Genomic DNA, 21586 nt, shown 5'->3' with positions numbered 1-21586 from the left:
ATTTCCAGATGAAAGATCCGGGTGAGGCACAACGCATTTTGGGAATCCGTATCTACCGAAATAGATCGCGACGGACGTTATCACTTAGTCAGGAGTCTTATTTGGATAAGATTTTTGAGAAGTTTAGCATGACCAAATCCAAGAAGGGGAACCTTCCAATGACGTCTGGGATGCAGTTGAGCAAGTCTCAGTCACCCACGACGCTTGAAGGGATTGAGCGCATGAGTCGTGTTCCTTATGCATCTGCAATAGGATCAATCATGTATGCCATGATATGCACACGTCCAGACGTGGCATATGCATTGAGTATGACGAGTCGGTACCAAAAGAATCCAGGTGAAACACACGGATAGTCATTTGTTAAAAATATCCTCAAGTACCTACGGAGGACTAAGGATAGGGTATTGACTTATGGAGGCGATACTAAGCTATGCGCAATCGGTTACGCAGATGCTAGCTTCCAAACGGATCGAGATGACTCAAAATCTCAGTCCGGGTTCGTCTTCACTCTTAATGGTGTTGCGTTCAGCTGGAAGAGTTTCAAACAGAGTGTTGTAGCAGATTCTACTACTGAATCCGAGTACCATGCCGCTTCGGAGGCAGCAAAGGAAGCGATATGGATGCGTCAATTCTTACAAGGACTTACGGTAGTTCCTAGTTCGAATGACCCGATCACCATATATTGTGACAATATAGGTGCCATCTTCCAGGCTAAGGAGCCAAAGTCTAGCAACAAATCTAAACATGTACATCGGAAAGCTCATCTGATCCGTGATTACGTGGAGCAAGAGGAGATAGTGATAGACAAGATTGCGACGGATGATAACATCGCGGATCCTCTCACTAAACCGTTGAATTATGATAAGCATGTAGGGCACGTTATTTCCATGGGAATTAAACGTGTTCCTGAGTTGTAGTACTTGATTATGGATTTGATACATTATCTTTTTCATATACTATTTATAATTTCATTGTTTTATTATAATATTTTGTTTTTCATGTGGATTATACTGACAACATTGAACGCCACAAAGTGAACTGAATTACATTATATTTATTTGGTCCGTAATCGCCCATGTGAGCTGATAACTCCGGCTATTATATTGTGCAGTCGATTGATGGTGGGTTCAACGAGCCATAAGTCAAACTGTTGACTGATCGATCACAAATGCGAGATTATAACGATACCTCGTAGGACAAATTTTTGTGACAACGTAATGGAGTCCTAAATGTTTAAAACATTCGGTGCCAGGTCGTGGATAGGACATACATTGTGTTCCTAGAGTCGATTCTTTTGACTATCGACTGTCTCTTGAGATTAAAGCAGTTTTTGGGTGACTTTGGTTTCTTTCTCACGGTCTGCCGTAACTGGAGGCTAAGTAGATTTTTTCTGGGTCATTTCATACTGTGCTTACATCTGCAGGATTCGAGTTGAGGAAAATATCCAACCCTTATCGGGTATAGTTATTTCTCGGGGCCACTCGAGGAGTTATGTAATCGAAATGCATGGCCATGCTCGAATGATGATTCGTTTATCAGTTAAGTTACTCTCTAGTCGGGGAAACCACTCTTGATAATGATCGCTTGTAAAATACGACCTTTGTGAATACGGATTTGCAAATTGTTTTACATTGATTGGGAGAAATTTTCGGATATGAGAATCGGTTATCGCACATACACTTGTGAGGACAAGTGGGAGTTTGTTGGAGCTTGTGTCCTCCACAAATTAGTGTGATAACATTTGTAAATCTCTTACAGGTTCACAAGGGTATACTTCGTATTTTAATCAGTTGATTAACGATGACCTAATAACGGTTGGCTTGCTAGAAAGTTTGACGTTATTATCATACAAATGGCGGTGATCAACTGGTCCCTAAAGGTCACACCTATAGGATGTGTATGAGAGATGTGGTTATAGAAATATAATCACATTGATGCCTTATATGACTAAACAGTTAGTCAATGTGTTGATGAGACAATTATTTAATGAAGATTAAATAATATTAGTTGAGACGAATTAACTGTAAATTCGTAAATTGAATATAATAAGTTATATTTAATTAAATGTATGTAATGTTAGCTTGGACGAATTAATATGTTAATTCGTAATTAAATGTAATCGGTGTGTCATAGTGGTAATAGTGAGGGTACTCAAACCAAGAGGTCATGGGTTTGATCCTCACTAGATGACAATTTACACATTTTATACATTTTTGGAATAACCGAAAATAAGAGAAATAACTCTCCTAATTTTGGATTATGGGCCGAGTAATTAGTAAAAAATTCTACCCTAATCTCTCTCTCATACACGGTTAAAGGGAGAGATAGGAGTAAATTTTTTAACCTAATTTTTCTATCTCACTCTTGCCTCTCATCTCTACGAAAAACACAAAAAAACCTAAAAATTAATCAGTTAATTTTTGGATCGATTCTAGCATAATCAAAAGGGCATTTCTCATATCGTCTTGGGTGCAATTGATAGGCGAATATCAACTTTGATATTGTTCTTAGGCCGTTTTTGCTAGGACTGAAGGTTTTTTCTTAATCCTTTATGTTTTTGTTTATGCAATTTAATTTTATGACTAGTATTCATCACTTTATGATTCGTTATAATCCTTAAATTAAAGGGGTGCATACAGATAAATCCCACATTTTTGTGGTGGTCATGACACCTAGTTTACTCAAGTGAGACATTTGTTTTGTTCGTGGCACTTGTGTTCCTTTTAGGATAGTTTGGTACGACGGTACGTTTAGCCATGTAATTTGGAGGAGATTTTTGTTTGGAGTCTTGTGTGTGTTGTTTTGGTACACCGTTCCATCATAGTGACTTTGGGTATCTTATATATTTGTGTTGGCGTTTGGTAGCTTTTGTCCTATTCGGAGTTTGCTACGTTTAGCCTTCTTGTTGGTATGAAGATATGTTGGGTACTTAGTACAATTGGTAGTTTTCAGCTTACTACATTGGGTACTTCGTATATTGGTCACATTTGTTGCACACTTGGTTCGTTTGTCCGTTTTGGGAGTTGTGTTCAAGTCAAAGTGGAGACTACCGGGACAGGTAGTGACTTGAGGATCGATTCTGTTAAAGCTGCTTTGGGTTTGGTTCTTCTATGTTGGGTTCGTGTTTGAATAATTCAAGTCAAGGTGGAGATTTGTTAGGAATTGTGCTCCGAATCTGTTTCGAAGACGGATAAGCAAGATGCAGCCAGCCGTAACACGGGCGAGTCACTCCAATACATTCACGGGTCGCACGAATTACTGTAACAAGAAGCTTGATTTGGCGTGCAGTGATTTATGTTTTTGGGAAAATTAGTGGGTGTGGACCCCACTTGGTGTTTCCTAGTGTTCTTGTTGTATGTTTAGTTTTGCGCACTTAAGTTTCCGTGGTATTGTGATTAGGAAATTAATTAATTTCCTATTAGTTTATTCTTATTAGTCTAGATATTTTATTTTGGGTGGAATAAATATATATAAAGACCCATATATTATTCTAGGTTAATTAAGAGAGAGATTTGAGAGCACAATAAAGAGGGTTGATTTGTGAGGTTCCTTCTGAAGAAGAAAACTCAGTTTGTTCCGGGCTCTATTATTGGTGTTCAGACATCTTTGAAGATCGGAGGAGTTTGTTCAGATCTTGGTAGGCCTCAAGATTATTTGTCCTTCGTCTTATTGGGGTAGTCTCTTTTGTTCCTTTGAGACTACTATATTTGTTGCTATAATAGGGTATACTTTTGGCTCATATTGAGCGCGTGTGTACCAGTACTTTTGGCTCATATTGAGCGCGTGTGTGCCGGTCTACTGTTGTACTATTTTCTCCACTATAGTGAAATTTGATCTCCTCGCAGGGTGGACGTAGCCAGTTATTTTACTGGTGAACCACGTAAATCTGTGTCAACTTTATTTACATTCGTTATTTATTGTTCTTATCACCGCGTATCAATTAACTGTTTGGGTAACGGGACGTCTCCGTTACAACATATTTGTTTATCTTTTTATATTTGAAGTGTTTTATGTATGATTTGATCATCCATATCGATTACGATCAACTTGTCATTCAATAACACTAACCACAAGTCCACAAGTAGTCTGCAATCATTTCTTTAATAATTGTGCCAAAACAAAAGGTAAAAAAATGACCGTGATGAAAGGAGTATTAATTACGTGAATTCGATTGCATGGAAGGTTTTTTTTCCACATATACATAAGTTCGGCAATGTACCATCATTGACTATCTTATTGACTCTTATACTATGCCACCTACTACGTGAAGATTATACACCATAGAATAAGGATTTGGCGATTTGGAATGCATTATTCAACTATATACTAGTATATCGTTCAAGATGAATTCTTGTTTCAGACGGGTGTTAGAAAAAAAACAAAAGATTTATCGTAAATGCTCAAGTGGGATAATATTTGGTCTTTTTTAATGTTAAGTAAAGGAGACTAACTTTTCAAGAATCACATTAACTATTACGTAAATACGTAGTATAGTATTGTTTTGTTTTGTTTTTCACTCACTATAAGCTTGGTGGAAAAATATTACCGAAAACTATAGAATAAGGTATTGGACTGAATGGAAAAAGATCTTCTCCATTACCTTCCATTACCTCTCAACAGATGAGATTGGAGACAGTCAACACACTCAACAGCTCTGAGATGAGTCCACATGGTGCCACAACACATCCGCATAAGCCGTCTCCTCTTCTGCCTCCGGCCCTACATAATTCCCAACTCCAATTTCATCTTCTTCTTCGAGTTCTTCTTCCACCATCTCCTCCGTAGGGGCTACATCAGCAAATATCATTCCCTCTTGGGCCACAAGTTCAGCCAAAGCCTCGCTCATTGCGCGCATTGTTGCAGGCCTATCCCTCGGCCCATATTTCGGGGCAGGCGTAGCAAAGGGTAGACTGATATCGTCCATGTTTGGAGGGCTGTCTTTGGAGCCTGATGGAGGAAAGACGAATATGCAGCCAAGTTCATAGTTGCAGACATGAAGCCTCGAACCAGAAGAGTTTCCATTTGATGAGCTCCTGGATTGATTCGAAACAGTTCGTCCCCAGGCCGCTGCACTTATATTATGTGACCCGCAATAAACCCAGCCAAATGATGCTCCTGACTTAGATTTAAAGCGTCTTCTTGCTACCTGTTGTAGATTTCTATGTTAGGTTATTCAAATTTAAAGTAAAACCCACTAGGATAAAACATTACTATGTTACAACGACTCGGCTCCAAGTATCAAGTTCGACACGATATCAGATTATCTGACAAAGCAATTTGTGAAGTGAGTTTCATGTTTGGCCTAAAATGATGCGTCACACTGACGTATGTCCAAATGTCAGACAATGAAGAAAATCTAACCCCTTCAAGAACACCTTATTTCCCCTTCTTACCTTATACTCCTACTCCGTATCTTGGAATTAAGTTGAGACTCGACCCTATAATTTAGACAAGTGCAATTTGGATGCATTCAACAAGGATGATTTATACTTCAAGGGTTTCTTATCCCAACTCTGCTAATAGTAACCTTTATATATGATGAATAAGCTCTGACTTGCACAATAGTCATTACGCGCCAAGTCAAACGAAGCCTTGAAGAAGGGAAGATGGATGAAAACCACTGAGTATGTGAATGTGAATCAAACAACAAACACAATTTTATTTCATACAAAGGTTTGTGTACTGAGTGGTTCATAGTAGTTGTTTCAGTTTCCCAGGATTATACTATAACACATTAACGCCTTTGATCCAAAACACACATGAGGAACTCTTGCTAGATTTTGCAGCACTGAAATATTTGAATAATTTAGGTTACTCATAACAGACATATTACCTTGACATGCATGGGATGTCCAACCCGACCACTAGGATGAGGAATGGCATCATGGAGTATGTCTACCATCTTCAACTTTTGCCATGTTTTCTGGATGAAGAAAAAAAATCACTTATAAGACAGAGAAGAGTATGAAACAACAATCCTCTTGACATTTTACAGGGATAAAAACTATAGTGCATGAATGACAAGCATAGATACAAGGAAAAAAAGTTGCATGCCTCTGAAAAGGATAGCGTATATCTTGAGGGCAGGATTCCAAAATGAGAACTCTTCACTCTCTCAATTGTCGGGAAAATGATTCTAATTGATGGGCTTTTCATTTCATGGGTAGCATTCCACCGACCCCACTGCCAAAAACATGCGAAAAGGTTTTAGCAAATTACACACATCACTAACAATATCATTATCCCAGCGTCACAAGGGGTTTTGCAAATAGCAGGGTAGAGGGGGTCGGATGTAGTAGCATTACACCCTAGGTAGCACGGACACGGACACGGACACTGACACTGACACGACACGGACACGCGATACGGCATCTCATGAAATTTAGGACACGGGACACGTCATTTAAATTTAATAAAATATATCATTTATATTTATTTATGTGCGCTTTTATTTCTGAAAAACTATTTGAATATTAAATTTAAATAAGTAAAGGTAAAACTTGACGTTAATTATAATTCATTCTCATTTTCAAAACCAAAAACTAACTTATAATCAACTATTTCGACATCTCATTACTAGTCTAATGAACATCATCTACCGCTAATTCAACTTATTTCTCCACCAAATTCAACCATATAACAATTCACGCTATTTACCTTAAATACAACTTGATTCCGTTTAAAGGTGTGTCCAAATACCATGGACACGGCTCAAAATACCATGTACAGGTGTCGGACACGTGCCCAAATAAAAGATGAAAGTTAGACACGACTTTACAAGTTTCCGACACGTTTTGACGTGTGTCCGGCGAGTGTCGTGTCCGACACGGGTGTCCGACACGGGAACGCTGATTAGGAGGAGTGTCCGTGCAACCTAGATTACACCTATGTGGGCTATGTTAACAGTCAGGACATACTATTTTTCAATGACCCCATAATCATTGCAGCGAGAATTGAATGGAATGGCATACTACCTCCAATACAATAGATTGCATTTCTCAAAATATGTGATTTTTTTTTTTAAAGTCAATTACTTTGTAGTTCTCTGTAAGGCCGTTGAACTAATATGGTTTAAAATGGATTCATAAGTAAAAAAATTAAATCTGCGTAACAAAATGCTTACAAGAGAATATGTGTTAAGAAAGTGTAAACCTATTTGGAGTGGAGGGAATACTTCACAATAAAAAGAAGCGGAATAAGCTAAGTCAGTCATTGAAAATCTTCATCAGAGATTCGGAGTAAATGAAGATTAGGAGATGGCCAGAAAATCAATAGGCCTATTGAGAGCACAAGACACATGTCTAGAGCAACAACCCACTATAATTTAGCAACACTGAGATTAGAATGAAACCGTTGTAGAAAACCCACCTCTGGATCTGATTCTTCTGAATCATATAATTGTAGCGATTTTTTGCCAGCAGCTGCAGAAAATGTTGCCAGAAATTGAGCACCGACTGATGTCCCAATGGACGAAGCACCTAAAAAGTACACACTACATTATATAATTATAACAAATGACGTTAAAAATATCATGGCCCAAAGCCCCAAATCATAGCAGGTAGAACCAGACATGACGCTTACCATAGATGAAATCCGACTCCAAAGATTCAGGCCATTTATATCGATGCAATATCTTCATAAGCAGCACACTATTTAGTACAAAAAAGTGAATGCTATAATATATAACTATGAAACCACAATGAAAAGCCAGAAAAAAGGCTCTTCGAGATCACAAATATTACCTCTTCTAATCGCCAGAGTCCAGTACACCTCTGAAGTGAAGCGATAAGAGACGAAAAGGCAACAATATGTGCAGGTTTCATCCTCTTTGTTAGTTCCCCGGAGTTAGGCCCCTACAACAACAACAACAACAACATCAGAGCCTTAATCCCAAAATGATTTGGGGTCTGCTGACATGAATCATCCTTTAGAACCGTCCACGGTGAACGCACACCTCAAAATGCGAAAAAAATTGAAAAACAAAAGGGGAGTGAAACATAATACAAAAGCCAGATAACTTTATAAGTTTTAAAATCGAAGTCCGGATTTCTTTTATAAAAACTGGGAATTTAAATCGAGAATAAAGATTAAAACGATTTTGAAAACCGGAGTAAAATTTAAGGGTCCAGAATACCTTAAAAGTGAACCAAGTATTAATATATAAGAAAGTTGTTGGTAAAAAGGTGTAATAAATCCGAAAAGAACAAATAATTTTTTAAAAATTAAATAAAAACATTAAATATTTCAAATAACGTCAAATACTAAAAATCCACATGTATCATTGCCCTCCATATTCTATATTTCTATGCGAATCAAAATACCATACCTGAGACACATAAAGGACTAATGGCACTTTTGTGCTGCTTTCTCCAGAAGCAGCTGCAAGAGCCTCCTTAGGACAAACATAACCATGGAACCTGAAAAATCCAAAGTCCCATAATGGAGATATCCACTTTGCAACTGTTCGAGGAAGGAAGCCAAGTTGTACATAATCTAGAAAAGAACACGAGGCAAAACATTAACCAAGTTAATCGTTCAAACAGTTCTTCCAAGTTACTCTGCATTTAGACATTATACATGTCAAGTAAAAAGTCAGATCAAGGATGCCGAGCATATTACAAGTCTGAAAAGACTTCATGGACAACACAGACGTATAATACGAAAGACTATCAGCAATGTTACTTCGACCGTCACATATAGGACCATACTCCTGTCTGACAGTTAACTATTCAACACTTCCAGTCAGGAAAAATTGGGAGGCTCACATGAAAAAAGTAGAGAACAAGTGGTATATGAAGCAGAAAATATGATTTAAAACGTCATCAAAGTCATGTTTGCTGAACATATTTCTATTTCCCATGTAAGAATATAAAAACTAAAAATTTCAAATTTCAAATTATACTTAATTTTTTAAAATGTGTCTCCATATCCGTATCTTCTTTAAAAACGAGTCATGACGACTTCGGCACTTCTATACGTAACCGTATCCAACATTGATATGAGTATCCTGCATCAAGAAATTGTGTTTTACCTCCAGTGCAAGACTGTTTGGGGTTTGAAACAAGTACACTCACAGCATTGACATCTTGAGGGACACTTTTTTCTCTTCTTAATATGATCTCCGACATTCCATATCCTTTTTCAGAAGATTGGCCAAGATAAGCAGCCAATTTCTTCAGCTGTATACCGTTTGAATCTGCTGCGCCCTGAAAGCGATGACTTAAACCAACAACAGATGCTACAACAGAACCAAGAAACTTTCCACTCTGTTTAGATTCATAGGCCTGCAGTGAAATATCAGCCATAAGAAATGTGCATGACACTAAAAGAACTGTACAAAATCATCATTGTATATGAAACCAATGACGATGAGAACGATTAAGGATAAAGGCTGAGACATCCCACGCTTTAATCCCAGCAAAGAGCTTCCTTGAGAATTATGTTGGAGATTACATGGACAATAACTAGAACGATATGAAAATTAGTCCAACTAGATCACTCCAATGATGGTTATAAATCACAGATACTTGGAGTTTTCTTCATCAATTATCAAGTGACAAATCTTTCTAAAGATCTTATCACCTGAAAATTTATAAATTCGAGGAAGACGCGCAGAAACTATAGAAGGTGTAGTTAAGGAGGTGAAGAACGAATGAAAAAAAAATGGAAAAGAACTCACAATTGAAGCTGTAGAAATAGACCTATATGAATGAATCCCAGGAACTGACGCAATTAGATGGGCATTAGCCTCTGTAAAGTCATACTTAGTCAACTCAAAAATCCAATACGCCTGACTAGGAATGTCGGTAATAAGACTAGCCATGAATCCTGCCAGTTGAGCAGCGAAATCAGATGTCGAGTTAGTCTTCATGTCATCATCAAAATTGTTAAAAAGGGAAGTGTAATCAGGGACGATTCTGCTGGGAAAGTCTTGCCACCACACAGTATTTGTTACACTCCTCCACTGCAGATTGAGACAACACAAGTGTTAGACTTTCATCACAAAAAATCAAGCATTAGCTAGAAGTACTATCCACTAATCTACTGTGTATATCAGTATATGGCCAGGCAAAAATCGAGAAATGAAATGGTTATAGTGAAAGTGAAGTGCCAGAACAGCCATATGGTTACGAGAAGGTATCAGAACTGAGAATATAGTCGACAGATCCTTAACTGTGTTCATTTGCCTTTTCACTTTTTAAAGCCATCATCATCTACAACTGCCCCGTCTGGTACATCTGCCTCTACCTCGCCTTGTAATAATACTACTAGGTCTTCGAATGCTTCTTAGGATACTTATATCCGAGGTATGACATCCGTATCGACCCTTCCCAATCACACTTCTACTATTATCAATAAAAATGGGAGTCTCGCATCAGCAATACGGCTTTAAGAGAATTTAAGTAGCTCTTTGTTTCACTTTCGAAAAAATGCACCATTTCAGATGTTTTTAGTTAAATTTCCTTTTTAAACGTATCCCTGTACACTATCCTTATTTTAGAACAGAGTCCTTGTTTCAAAAATTAGTCACGACAAACCCCGATACTTGAATAAGTCCTCAAGTCGGAGTAACATAGATCCTTTGTAGCAATACAAGTTCAAAACCTCACACTATAGACAGAAATCAAACAGTTGCACATTAAAAAAAATGCAGCCTTTAATGAAACTCTATAGCTCTATGTGGGCAAGAGAGAAAAAATGAAGTCTTGAAAAATTAATGGTAATAAGGAGTCATCTATTAAGCAAAAATAGGACTGAAAAAGATGGGGGGAAAAAACAAGCCGTTACCTGTTTTGGTACCAGATTAGCAGATGTTATGATGACACGTATACTGTCTTCCCGTTGCAAAACAAGCAACTTTGGATGATGACAGCCAACACCTTTGTTCTTCCGATCCTTACCAAAGGCTATAACTTCTGGGAAAGGAGGATATCTGTCAAGAGAAGACAGTCTAAGATTTGGTCCATGAAATTAAAAAAACATTACTTCAGCACATGCCACAGAAATATCTTACTAACAATCTAGGGAAAAAAGAAAAAACAAAAATTTGTGGCTCTTTAGACTCACACAACGATCAAATTGGGGAAGTCCGGATCAGGCACACTAGTCCTCTTTCCAGGGTCAGCACTCCAACATCGATCATTGTTATGACAAGCAATTGTAATGGGTACATGGGGAGGAATACCACAATATGACAAAAACCTGTCATTGAAACCTAGATAAAATTAAATGACAATTGACAATGTAAGAATATAGTTAAAAAGACCTACAGCATGAAGCACAAACGACTGAAATTATTTAGTAACTTTACCATTTAATATCGCTAGTAAAAGTTGCAATGAACATTCTTGAGATGCTATCAATAGGATGCAGGAGTTCAGGCAACGAAACTATACTTTCTTGTCCAGATGAACACTGCTGCATGCTATCAAGGCGGTTCAAGTAGAAGTTCTTGCCAGGTGGAGTGATCTTCTTCAAACTTTCTTTATGACCAAAGGCTTCAATAATGGGTTCATTCCTCCCAATCAAAGACTTTGCTTCTGAACAATCAGTAGCCTTGTGATTACACATACTACCAAAAGCATCCCCAGCATACTCTACAGGAAATAAATTGTCGATTTTGGGTTGCAGTGGCACAATTGTCTCACAAGAAACTGCGACATTAGTTGAGTGTACCATGGCAGCCTTCAAACTTTCGGCATCTCTGACAACCGAAGTCTCAATGGACTGTTCTTTCAAAAATGTCACATTTCCCTGAGGCACACTCTTCCTCAGTGATTTGACGGCACCGTTTAGCTTGGAACTCAAAACATTTTTCTCTGTACTTCGGCAAAAATATGACCCACATATGGTAGGGTTGGTACCGATACACTGTCTAATACAAGACACAGGATCATAACTACCAGCTATGTGACTGCAGTGAGCCAAAAGAGACTTAGCTCTACCGACAACCTCATCACATTCAGAGCTCAAAGGCTCTGAATTACCCACTCTAAGAGCAAATACTCTCTTGTTCACCTGACTACCAAACAACGGCCTCACCAATCTAGGACTCTCAAGCCGAAATCCATCAAAACCCGGTTCAATAAGCTCCTCATGGAACACAATCTTCCGAACAACAAACCCAATCCTCGAGTTAAAATCACTACAAACACGAGTCCTATTTCGACAAACAAGCAAGACCTCATCTCCAACACCCAACTCAACAGCCAAACCCTCACTAACGTCAACTCCATTCACAAACACGCCATTCAAAGCACTCCTATAAACATACCTACAACTAAAACAAGAACTATTATTCCTACCCGTTTCTTCTACAATCCTATCCTTTACAACTAATCTACTCCTAAATTCATCAACAACACAATTATTGTAACAATTACTACCATAATCATCAGAATGAGCACAATTAACAGAAGAGGAAATCAAAAGGGCACCATTAAGAAGATACAATTTCTTAAGAAACCCATCATATAAAAGCTGACAATGTTGCTTACTAACACGAGGATCATTGAATATGAACTCGGCATGGCGGTTACTCCGGCCGACAGTGTAAGCCCGGCCCGGTTGAAGAGCTGCTGATATAGGTCCCACATTATGAACACCACCACCATTATTTTCACTGGTAAACTGAAGTAAATCAACCCAAACTACAGTAGCCTTATAATTAGTTGAAAAGATGGCAAATTTATTCTTTTTATTGGTGTTAGTAGTAATTGAAAAGGAGGGGTTCGAGGGATTGTTCTCCTCTCTAATCCTCTTTGTACTGGCATTAATCATAACTTTGATACATGAATTAATCCCTCAAAGTTCATAAATCGTAGTAAGAATTAACAAATTTTCAAAACTGAAATTGAGATGAATTGTGAATAAATTATAATGGGTTTGATTGAAATTGAAAAGGGTTTTTGGTATGAGTAAAAATTAATGAATCTATACAAACAGTAAGGGAACTTCAATAAAATTAAATAAAATTATGATAAAGGTTGAAAATAATTGGAAAGAAATTGAATTGGGGAAATGAATCATAGAAACAAGCAGAAATTGGAGGGAAAATGTAGTACATGTAAAAGAAGCCGACTGTTAGAGTCCTTGGTACGCTATCCATAATAACTTGGTTTGGCCCGTTACCACTGTCGGTACTCGGTAGGATTTTGTCATTATTTTGTCTTTCAATCTCACCCCAGTTTCCCCATACCCGACCTGGCAGACGTAGAACAAATCGTATCTGAATAACCTGATCTATAAAGACTAATTCGAGATACGAAATTAATCTGAACTAACGTTAATATGATCTATGTTTAAAAACGATCTAATTTCAAAACAGGTTTTTTCTAACCTATGCTCATTGGACACATGATAAGAGAACGAAAAAGGAAAAAATATTGTATATTTTTAATAGGAATAATTATAATAGTTGGACTTCAATCATCATCTTGAGGTTTTTGGTTGAGATGTTCATCTATCATTTTTATCAAAAAAAAAAAGAGTAAAAGTAAGTATATTGCAATTTCTCATACAAACCTCGTTTAATTTTTTCCTTTATTTTTTAGAAAAACCGTTTTAAAACACGTTATTACATTAATATAAATAATAAAACATTCTTTGGAAAAATAAATTTACTCGTAACATTGTTCTTAATCACTTGTCCCAACATGCTCCAATCCTCAGCGACCCATTACGGGAAGGTTGAATGACTTAACTTGAAATGACCCGACTAGAATAACTCGAACCCCTTAATGACATGTACCAACAGACACAAAGCAAACACAAAACCCAAAATCACTCGACCCTGTAGAAAAGTTTTAGATTAAAGCTTGATGATTATTATTAATCAAAGCAAAGGTATAAATACAAGACCTAAATTACAAGAATTACATGTGAATAAGATAAATAAAAGATTACAAAAAGATTACAAAAGATAATTAGTTATACACAAGATATTAACATAATTTACGTAATCTTATCATGTACCCGCAAGACGGACGACCGATCGAAAGAAGCATTTGCAAACGAGCTCGTGCAAGAGGCTTAGTTAAGACATCCGAGAGTTGATCATCATTTGCCACGGTAGTAACTCGCAAGTCCCCGGATTACACCTTCTCATGTATAAAATTAAAGTCAAGGGCTAGGTGCTTCATCCTGGAATGAAATACCGGGTTCGCACCTAAGAGAGTAACTCCCACATTGTCACAAAAGATAATCGGAGGTGAAGGAAGTGCAATACTGTGGACGTGGGCCACACCGCGGCGCGCGCGGAGGCGCTTGAAATAAGCGTGCATTTGTGGAGTCGCCACCAATTTTTATGGGAAATTGGAACCGTTCGAATACCTTGTGCCATGTCAAGACACAAAGTAGTGACATGAAGACTAAGAACTCGTTACCCTTAGCATTCTATGTCTAGAATAACTCTCGTGGATGCCAATGAACACGGATGTTCACAGAGATCTGGAGTAAGGGATGAGGGTACGTATTAGGAAGTCCTTTTATTGAACACCTAATCCCGCCCGCCTCGATAGCGGCCTCTACTGATGATTAGAGAAGTTATTCATATTTGATATGTCGTCGATTATATGCATGCAATGTAACAAACAATGTTTTAAACCTAGCATGTGAATTAAACTATGTCGGTGAACACGTAATTTAGCAAACAGATTGGTCGAAGTTGGAATTAGGATTAATTACATGTGAAAAACAAATAAATACCATACATAAATAATAAATACGATAAATAAATATTACAATAAAATTACAAAGGTTAATTGATTTACGTTAAAAATACACTCGAAACGGAAATTTGAAGAAAAGGAAGGGGAAATAAAAGGTAAAAAATTAAAATGACTAAATAGGACAGATTAAGGGTGATACTACGATTATTAGTTAAATAATTACGTAATTAGAGACTAGGTCAAAGCGAGAACGGAAGTTCAGGGATAGAACTCATCCCAGAACAGGCGTAGCATCTGCTGCGTCCCTTAGAAGAGGCGCAGCTATTCCTGCGTCTGTTCTTGAGCTAAGCTATGACTGTGAAGTCAGAACCGCGGGTAGTTAATGTTCTTTGGTATGTTTTACGATTGATTATCGATACTAAACTCAAGTGAAGGTGATTTAGCAGGTTTATTACATCTGGGATGGTCATAAAAGCGATAAACACGGATTAAAACAGATTAAAACGAGTGAAAATGAATTAAAAACGAATTAAATCGATTTAGGTTCAATTACGATGAAGGAACGAATTTTGAAAGAAATTGATAAACTGAAAATAAACAATGGAAATATGTACAAAGGACGAATCTCAGAGACTTGACATGAACAAATCGAGCCTCTAAAATCCGGGTTTGATTTAATGACGAAAACCCGCAAATATCGAGTTATAAGGGATTTAAGTAAAAAATAAAGCATAATAATTGAAAGGAATGATTAAAACGTGGCTTATGTATGAAGGAATGAAAGAAAATAAGAAAATAAAACGAAAGGAACAAAAACTACAGAAACCCGAGGAAGAAGAAGAAGAGCAGGAGCAGCGGCAGCCTCTGGAAGAGGCGCATCAAGTGTTGCGACCCTTCAAAGAGGCGCAACTGCTGCTGCGTTTCTTCTCGACGTCTGGTAACTGCTGTTTCGTAAAAACAGTTTGTAATAAAGGTTTTTCAGATCGGTTTTGAATGTACTTTTGACGTGAATCTTACATTAATTGATACAATAATAAAATACAATAAAAAAGATGGGATTTACACCCTCAGACTTACATGTTTGATGAAACGAGATTAACTAAGTTAACGTTTATTGATTGCTCGACTCGAATGTTTGTAGAAAGTGCCCTCGTTGGAGGATTTTAGATTAATTGATTGATTGATGTGTAGGGTTAAATTGGTCGGTCATGCAACGTGACTGGTACTCAGAATGATCTGAGCTTACGTGGTCGATTGATCAAGCATGTAGGCGTCAAAAGCTTAGAGCGCGGTCTTAGAATGCAAAGAGAGAAGAGAAGGGCGGATACTCGCGTGAAAAATATGGAGACCGGAGGTCTCTATTTTATACTAAAATATGTGAGGAGTTATAGAATGACTCAAATTTTTGGAAAGAAATCACGGAAATATTCTGTAAACATCGAAAACAGGTTGGAGAAGAGGCGCAGCATCTGCTGCGATCCTTCCAAGAGGCGCAACATCTGCTGCGTCATTTCCCCAGAGGTTTCCTCCTGCGGAAGAAAGATTTCCGCGTTTCTTTTATGGAATTGCGGTAGATCTCTACTTCCTTATTCCGTAAAATATGATTTATGGTTGATATTTTACCAAAAGATATAAAATTAAATTATGGAGTAAATATCCGGAATATTCTAGAATATTCCGACTCGGCATTTTAAACGGTTCCTTAGAAAATGAAGCGGTTTTTTGGCCCGGACTCCAAATGAACTCTAATTACTGTCAAAATGACCGTATCGGCGTGTAGATGACGACCAAGGGGTAGAAACAAGTATTTGAGCTATCACTTGACGATAAAGTTAGGGACTGTCATAAATCGTTCCGTGTACCAAACATGCGGCCCAATCATCACTGGGTGGTTGGTGGAAGGTGTAGAAATGAGGTATCTATAAATACGACAAGACTTAGTAAAGTTTGGACTGTGGCCGGTTGATAACAAGGCTAAAGGTTTCAGTGTAGTCGAGGCCAGGATGTTGGTGAAACCCCTTGGCGACGAGACGAGCTATGTATTTGTCAATGGTACCGGCGGGTTCAAATTTGATGTGGAAGATCCATTTACACCCGACAATGTTTTGGGTGGGCGAGGAAAGAACAAGGTCCCAAGTATTATTGGCTAAAAGCGCAATCAAATTGAGCTTTCATGGTTGTGTACCAAACGGGAGAAGCAAGTGCAGATTTGAGGATGGTGGGTTTAGGATGATGGAGTTGAGTGGAGAGGTTCATGGGAACCCGAGGCTTAAATATGTTGTTGGAGGCCCTACTGCCTTGAGAATGAGAGGGTCGTGGGGGTGGTGGAGGTGTACGAATAGGGGTGTCCGGGGGGGGGGTTGATTGGTGGAGAGAGGAGTGACAGTAGCATGGGAAGTAGAGGCAGGGGATGTAGGGATTCGGGTGTTGGGGTGCCAGTTGATGGAGGACTGATGAGTCATAATTATATACATATTTATGTCTCCCCTTAATTACTTTTGATACGGTTTTCGTGCTAGTTTATATCATTTACATGTCTTTTATATTAGAATGTCGATACTTCCGCTTTTTGACGTTTAATGCAGGAATGATGTATTTGAGGAATAAAGAAATGAAATGGGCATCACGGAGTAGGCATGAAGGAATATACGAAGCATGGCACGAGAATCCATAAGAATGAAGGAAGAGAAGTTAAGAAGAAAACACGAAGAAAATAGCTTCTTATTACTAGTGCCTACTTTGAAGAGCCATATCTCAAGTTTTACAACTGATATCTAAGAGATTCCAACAGAAGGTGAAAGCTTATCTTCTTAGCTTTCCAATGCCGTGAAAATCGCTTGTTTCCGACAAGCAACGAAGAAATGGAGGTCGTTTGAAGTTCAGTGCGCGAAGTAGAAAATTGTGTACTCGATCAAGTACAGTGAGGCTCGATCGAGGAACCTACATACTCGATAGAGTACATCCGGGATTGATCAGGGAACCAGTATGTACAATGTCGAGAGTTGGGGTATCTGAGAATTAGTGCCTCGATTTGAGTGCACATAGGCTCGATCGAGGAACCTCCAGTTTCTATAATTCTCGCAAATTTCCTTAAGTCGGTTATGTTTTACTATAAATACCTAAACTCGTATCCTAGGTTAATTACGCTTTATTTTCCATAGGTTTAGTATAGCTACTCTAAAAAACTCTCCAAAATACTTAGTTTTATATTTATTGTTCTTTCTTCCAGATCGAAACATTGCTACTTTACGACATTCTTCTAATCTTTCAATAATTGTAATTTCAATTGCTTGTTCATCTTTCATGTTCTTAATTATGCCTTCTATTATTGTTAATGTTGTTATTATAATTAGCATGAGTAGCTAAACTTATCATCTAGGGTGAAGGGGAATCCAGGTTGTTAGAAAAGGGGTTATTATGAAGATTGTTAAACTGCTTTCTATTGTTGTTCAATTATTGTTTTACATCCAGTTAGTTGATTACTGATCAGAATTGATTAATTAGTATCGCATAAACTAGGATTATCACCGACAGGGTTAATACCAGTATAGGCCACGATAATTGAAATAGACCGACCTAATAATAGCGACTTCATGTTAAGTTAGATCTAAAAAGACATATTAGGATCGACCGATCATATGACTTTCAACAATATAAATTGCCCAATTAATGAATTAAATCTTACCCTTTGATGACGAGCCAGTGAACCCGATCCCTAGATTCTCTTAATATTATTGATATCCATCTTTATTTAATTTGCTTTCAGTTGTTAGAAATCAAACCAATCAAAACCTCATAACTTGTTACCTTTAAGACGGATTTAAATATAAACAAACTAGATAATCACCGCCTCTCTGTGGATTCGATCCTGACTTAACCCTAGCTATTTTGTTAGTACTAAGTTAGGATTTATTTTGATTAAGGCAAACGACTAAAAACAACCTTATCAAATTTGGCACCGTTGTCGGGGAGGCAACAATTTTCTGTTTGTTTTTAATTTAGTTTGTCTTTTGTTTCAGGGAACTTTAGTTCCTTGAGACAGTTTTATCTTTTCTTGTTGATTTCGTGTATGCCCAGGTCAAACATGTTAGAGATTATACCTTGATCCCGAGCCAGAAAAGACTTTTCGGTACAGACGAAAATTTCAAAGAGAAGTAAGTCAAGTGGAAGGCTTGAGTACACTTGACTACGAGTGGTATACTTTTGCAGAAGATTCATCCTTTGAAGAGGAGTCTCTTATTTCTGCGCCAATTACTCCTACAACACCAAAGATGCATACATTAGAAAGTCACTCTGAACCCACAGTTGCTTCTATTCCTAAAGGCTTCAAGCTCCCTACCACTGATAAAGGGACTTTTGAGATCAAGCCTTCCTACATAATCCTAGTTGAGTGGAATTTATTTGGAGGAAAAGTTGGAGAGGACCCTGCAAGGCATGTGGAGAAGTTTGTCACTTATTGTTGTTCTATCCCTTTAACAGCTGGAGTAACTCAAGATCAGGTGAAACAAACTCTCTTTCCTTTTCTTTGAAAGATGATGCGGCTGAGTGGTTAAGGGTTTTAGACATGGAGACCGACGTAATTACCAACTGGACTTCATTGGCTCTTGCATTATACAAGAGATATTTTCCTCCACAGAAGACTAATGCATTGAGAAGTCTGATTACAACTTTTAAACAAGGTCCTGCTGAGGATTTTAATGAAGCTTGGATACGGTTCAAAAGATTAGTGCGGTCCGACCCTCACCTTGGTTTCGAAATTTGGTTCTTTTGCAATCAGTTTTACAACGGGTTGTATGATGATCATAGAGCCTTACTTGATTTAGCTGCCAATGGGAGATTCCAAGATAACACTAATGACGGTAACGGTTGGAAGATCATTGATTAGATAGCTACTCACACTGTTGAGTATGGTAATCCCAGAGGAAGCGGTTCAGATAATGCGGTTGCGGCACAATTGGAGACTATACTTACTCAAATAGCCGAGTTGAAGACTACTCAGTCTTTGGGAAAGAAAGAGACGGTTCATATGGTTCAACAAGAGGTGTCCTGCGAGAGATGTGGGATAGATGGCCACATTGCGGCCAAGTGTATGAGTACCATTGAGCAAGTTCATGCCTTCCAATCTTTCAGGCAAGGTACTCCATATTCTAACTTCTTCCCTGAAATGAGTCAGAATGCTTATGATCAAGCCCCGCCGCAAAGTACTTATGTTTGTAGATACCCAGTATCTGTCAATTCTCCAACAACCACCCGATGATTATCGGACTACAACATGCTTAGGAATCGCAGCGTTTGATCGACAATTTGTGTACAACTTTACGTCGGAAAACTTAACGATTTTGAAAATAAAACATTTCAAAACTTTTCAAAAGTACCTGGAATGTTTAATGCATGACTACGGGATCGCAATGACACTAACTAGAGTCAAAATCGACGCCAGACCAAAAACCGACTCAAAATTCAAATCCCGACTCTAACAACGAGTCAAACCGAGTCAAACACAAAAACAAAACCATTCAAATGCTTCTATGTTAAGATTTCCCGGAATCTTACATAGTCAAGTACCAAACATGTTCATCCAAATCCTAGGACAGAACAAATGATGATTTCCTAGTGTGATAGTGACAAGACACCTCGAAGACGTGCGACATGGCTCGCGCCTCTTTGAGCAGCCCATGCGGCCACGCCGTTCAAAACTCACACAACCACCCATTTTACTATAAATACCCCTCAAATGCCACCATTTGAAGGTTACGCGAGACTCCGCCCCCTCCTTCTCCCTTAAACTTCTATATCCGACTTCCTAAGTCACAAAATCGACACGTGTTTACGACCTACCGATCGTAAACACAAGCATTACACAATTTGTTTGGTACCGTTATTGTGCATTAAATCACTTGACCGACCATCTCGACCACTACAACATCACTAAACTTAACAAAACACTCTTTTTACTTACTAAAACGGTTTTAAACCGAGTTTTCCGATCAAACGAGTTGATACACTTACGTCGATTTCTCGCCATAAGCCAAGCATATAAGTATGAGGGTGTAAAAATCTCCTTTTATCACGTTTTCATTTGTTTCATGACTATAACATGCTAAATCATGCATAAAATGGTCCAAAACATGGGAAGAATGAGCCAAAACCGGATTTTTGGTTGAGGCAGAGGCTACTTACGTAGCATACAGGCTCGCGCCTAAAGCAGCTGCCCAACCTAAATCCAAACCGTGTTTGCTCTCTTCATCTCCTCCATTTTTATTTCATATTTTTAATCGGTTTTTACCATTTCAAATATTTTCAAATCTATCATTTTTCATGATAAATTTTTAATCATAAAATATTTTTCACCCTTGGTTCCTAATACCATGACGGTTTAATCCGTGTTTCGGTGATAATATTTGGTTAATTACATTTTAAAAGGTATTTTAAAACCTTTTATTTCATTTCCTTACATTTTGAAGGGTATTTTAAAGCCTTTATCATTCCTTTATATTTTCAAAGCAAATGTATTAGTCACCAATACAAAGTCATCCTTGGTTCTACATACCATATCGAATTTCAACCCGAGTACGATGATGAATGTTGACTAATTATATACAAATGAACTTAAAACAATTAGTTCATAACCATTTTCAAAACTATTCATGTCAAGCTTGCAAAGTTGAACCCGACATGGAATATTGTCAAAACAACGACTATTATTCAAGTCTCATTCTTCAAATCAACACAAAAGCGGCCTAAGCGGCCTTTTCAAATCAAGACGGGTTTTAACACCCATTTTTCAATATATTTTAAAAACCCTTTTCAATGGTCAGAAGGCGTTTTCCATCGTCTGTTAACCCGCGCCTAAATAGGCCACTTATTTTTCTATTTTCAAACCAGGGGAAGCCCCTTTGCATTGCCAACAGGCTCGC

At 37.9% G+C, this 21586-nt stretch overlaps 1 protein-coding gene across 1 annotated transcript; it reads right to left on the bottom strand.

The window, feature by feature from the left end:
• Positions 1-4393: 4393 nt before the first annotated feature.
• On the bottom strand, positions 4394-13078 carry LOC141647583 (uncharacterized). Its single transcript, XM_074455831.1, has 12 exons — positions 11312-13078; positions 11068-11202; positions 10789-10933; positions 9680-9964; positions 9032-9284; positions 8327-8493; positions 7743-7853; positions 7582-7633; positions 7369-7478; positions 6055-6183; positions 5834-5923; positions 4394-5146 (listed from the first exon to the last, which is right to left on the bottom strand). Exons 1-12 carry the CDS (start codon positions 12778-12780, stop codon positions 4646-4648), a joined length of 3447 nt encoding a protein of 1148 aa, XP_074311932.1. The 5' UTR covers positions 12781-13078; the 3' UTR covers positions 4394-4645.
• Positions 13079-21586: the final 8508 nt, after the last annotated feature.

Source organism: Silene latifolia, chromosome 3 (assembly GCF_048544455.1).
Source record: "Silene latifolia isolate original U9 population chromosome 3, ASM4854445v1, whole genome shotgun sequence".
NCBI lineage: Eukaryota > Viridiplantae > Streptophyta > Magnoliopsida > Caryophyllales > Caryophyllaceae > Silene > Silene latifolia.
The sequence above is the reverse complement of the archived record's forward strand: the minus strand, read 5'-3'. Positions and strand labels throughout refer to the sequence as shown.

Excerpts from the sequence above, each read along its gene's own strand:
- LOC141647583 (XM_074455831.1), bottom strand. The coding sequence starts at position 12,780 with ATGATTAATGCCAGTACAAAGAGGATTAGAGAGGAGAACAATCCCTCG. Across the intron at positions 5,924-6,054 it reads ATACGCTATCCTTTTCAGAG|AAAACATGGCAAAAGTTGAA; the intron begins GCATGCAACTTT and ends TTCTTCATCCAG. Across the intron at positions 5,147-5,833 it reads GACATCCCATGCATGTCAAG|GTAGCAAGAAGACGCTTTAA; the intron begins GTAATATGTCTG and ends AATCTACAACAG.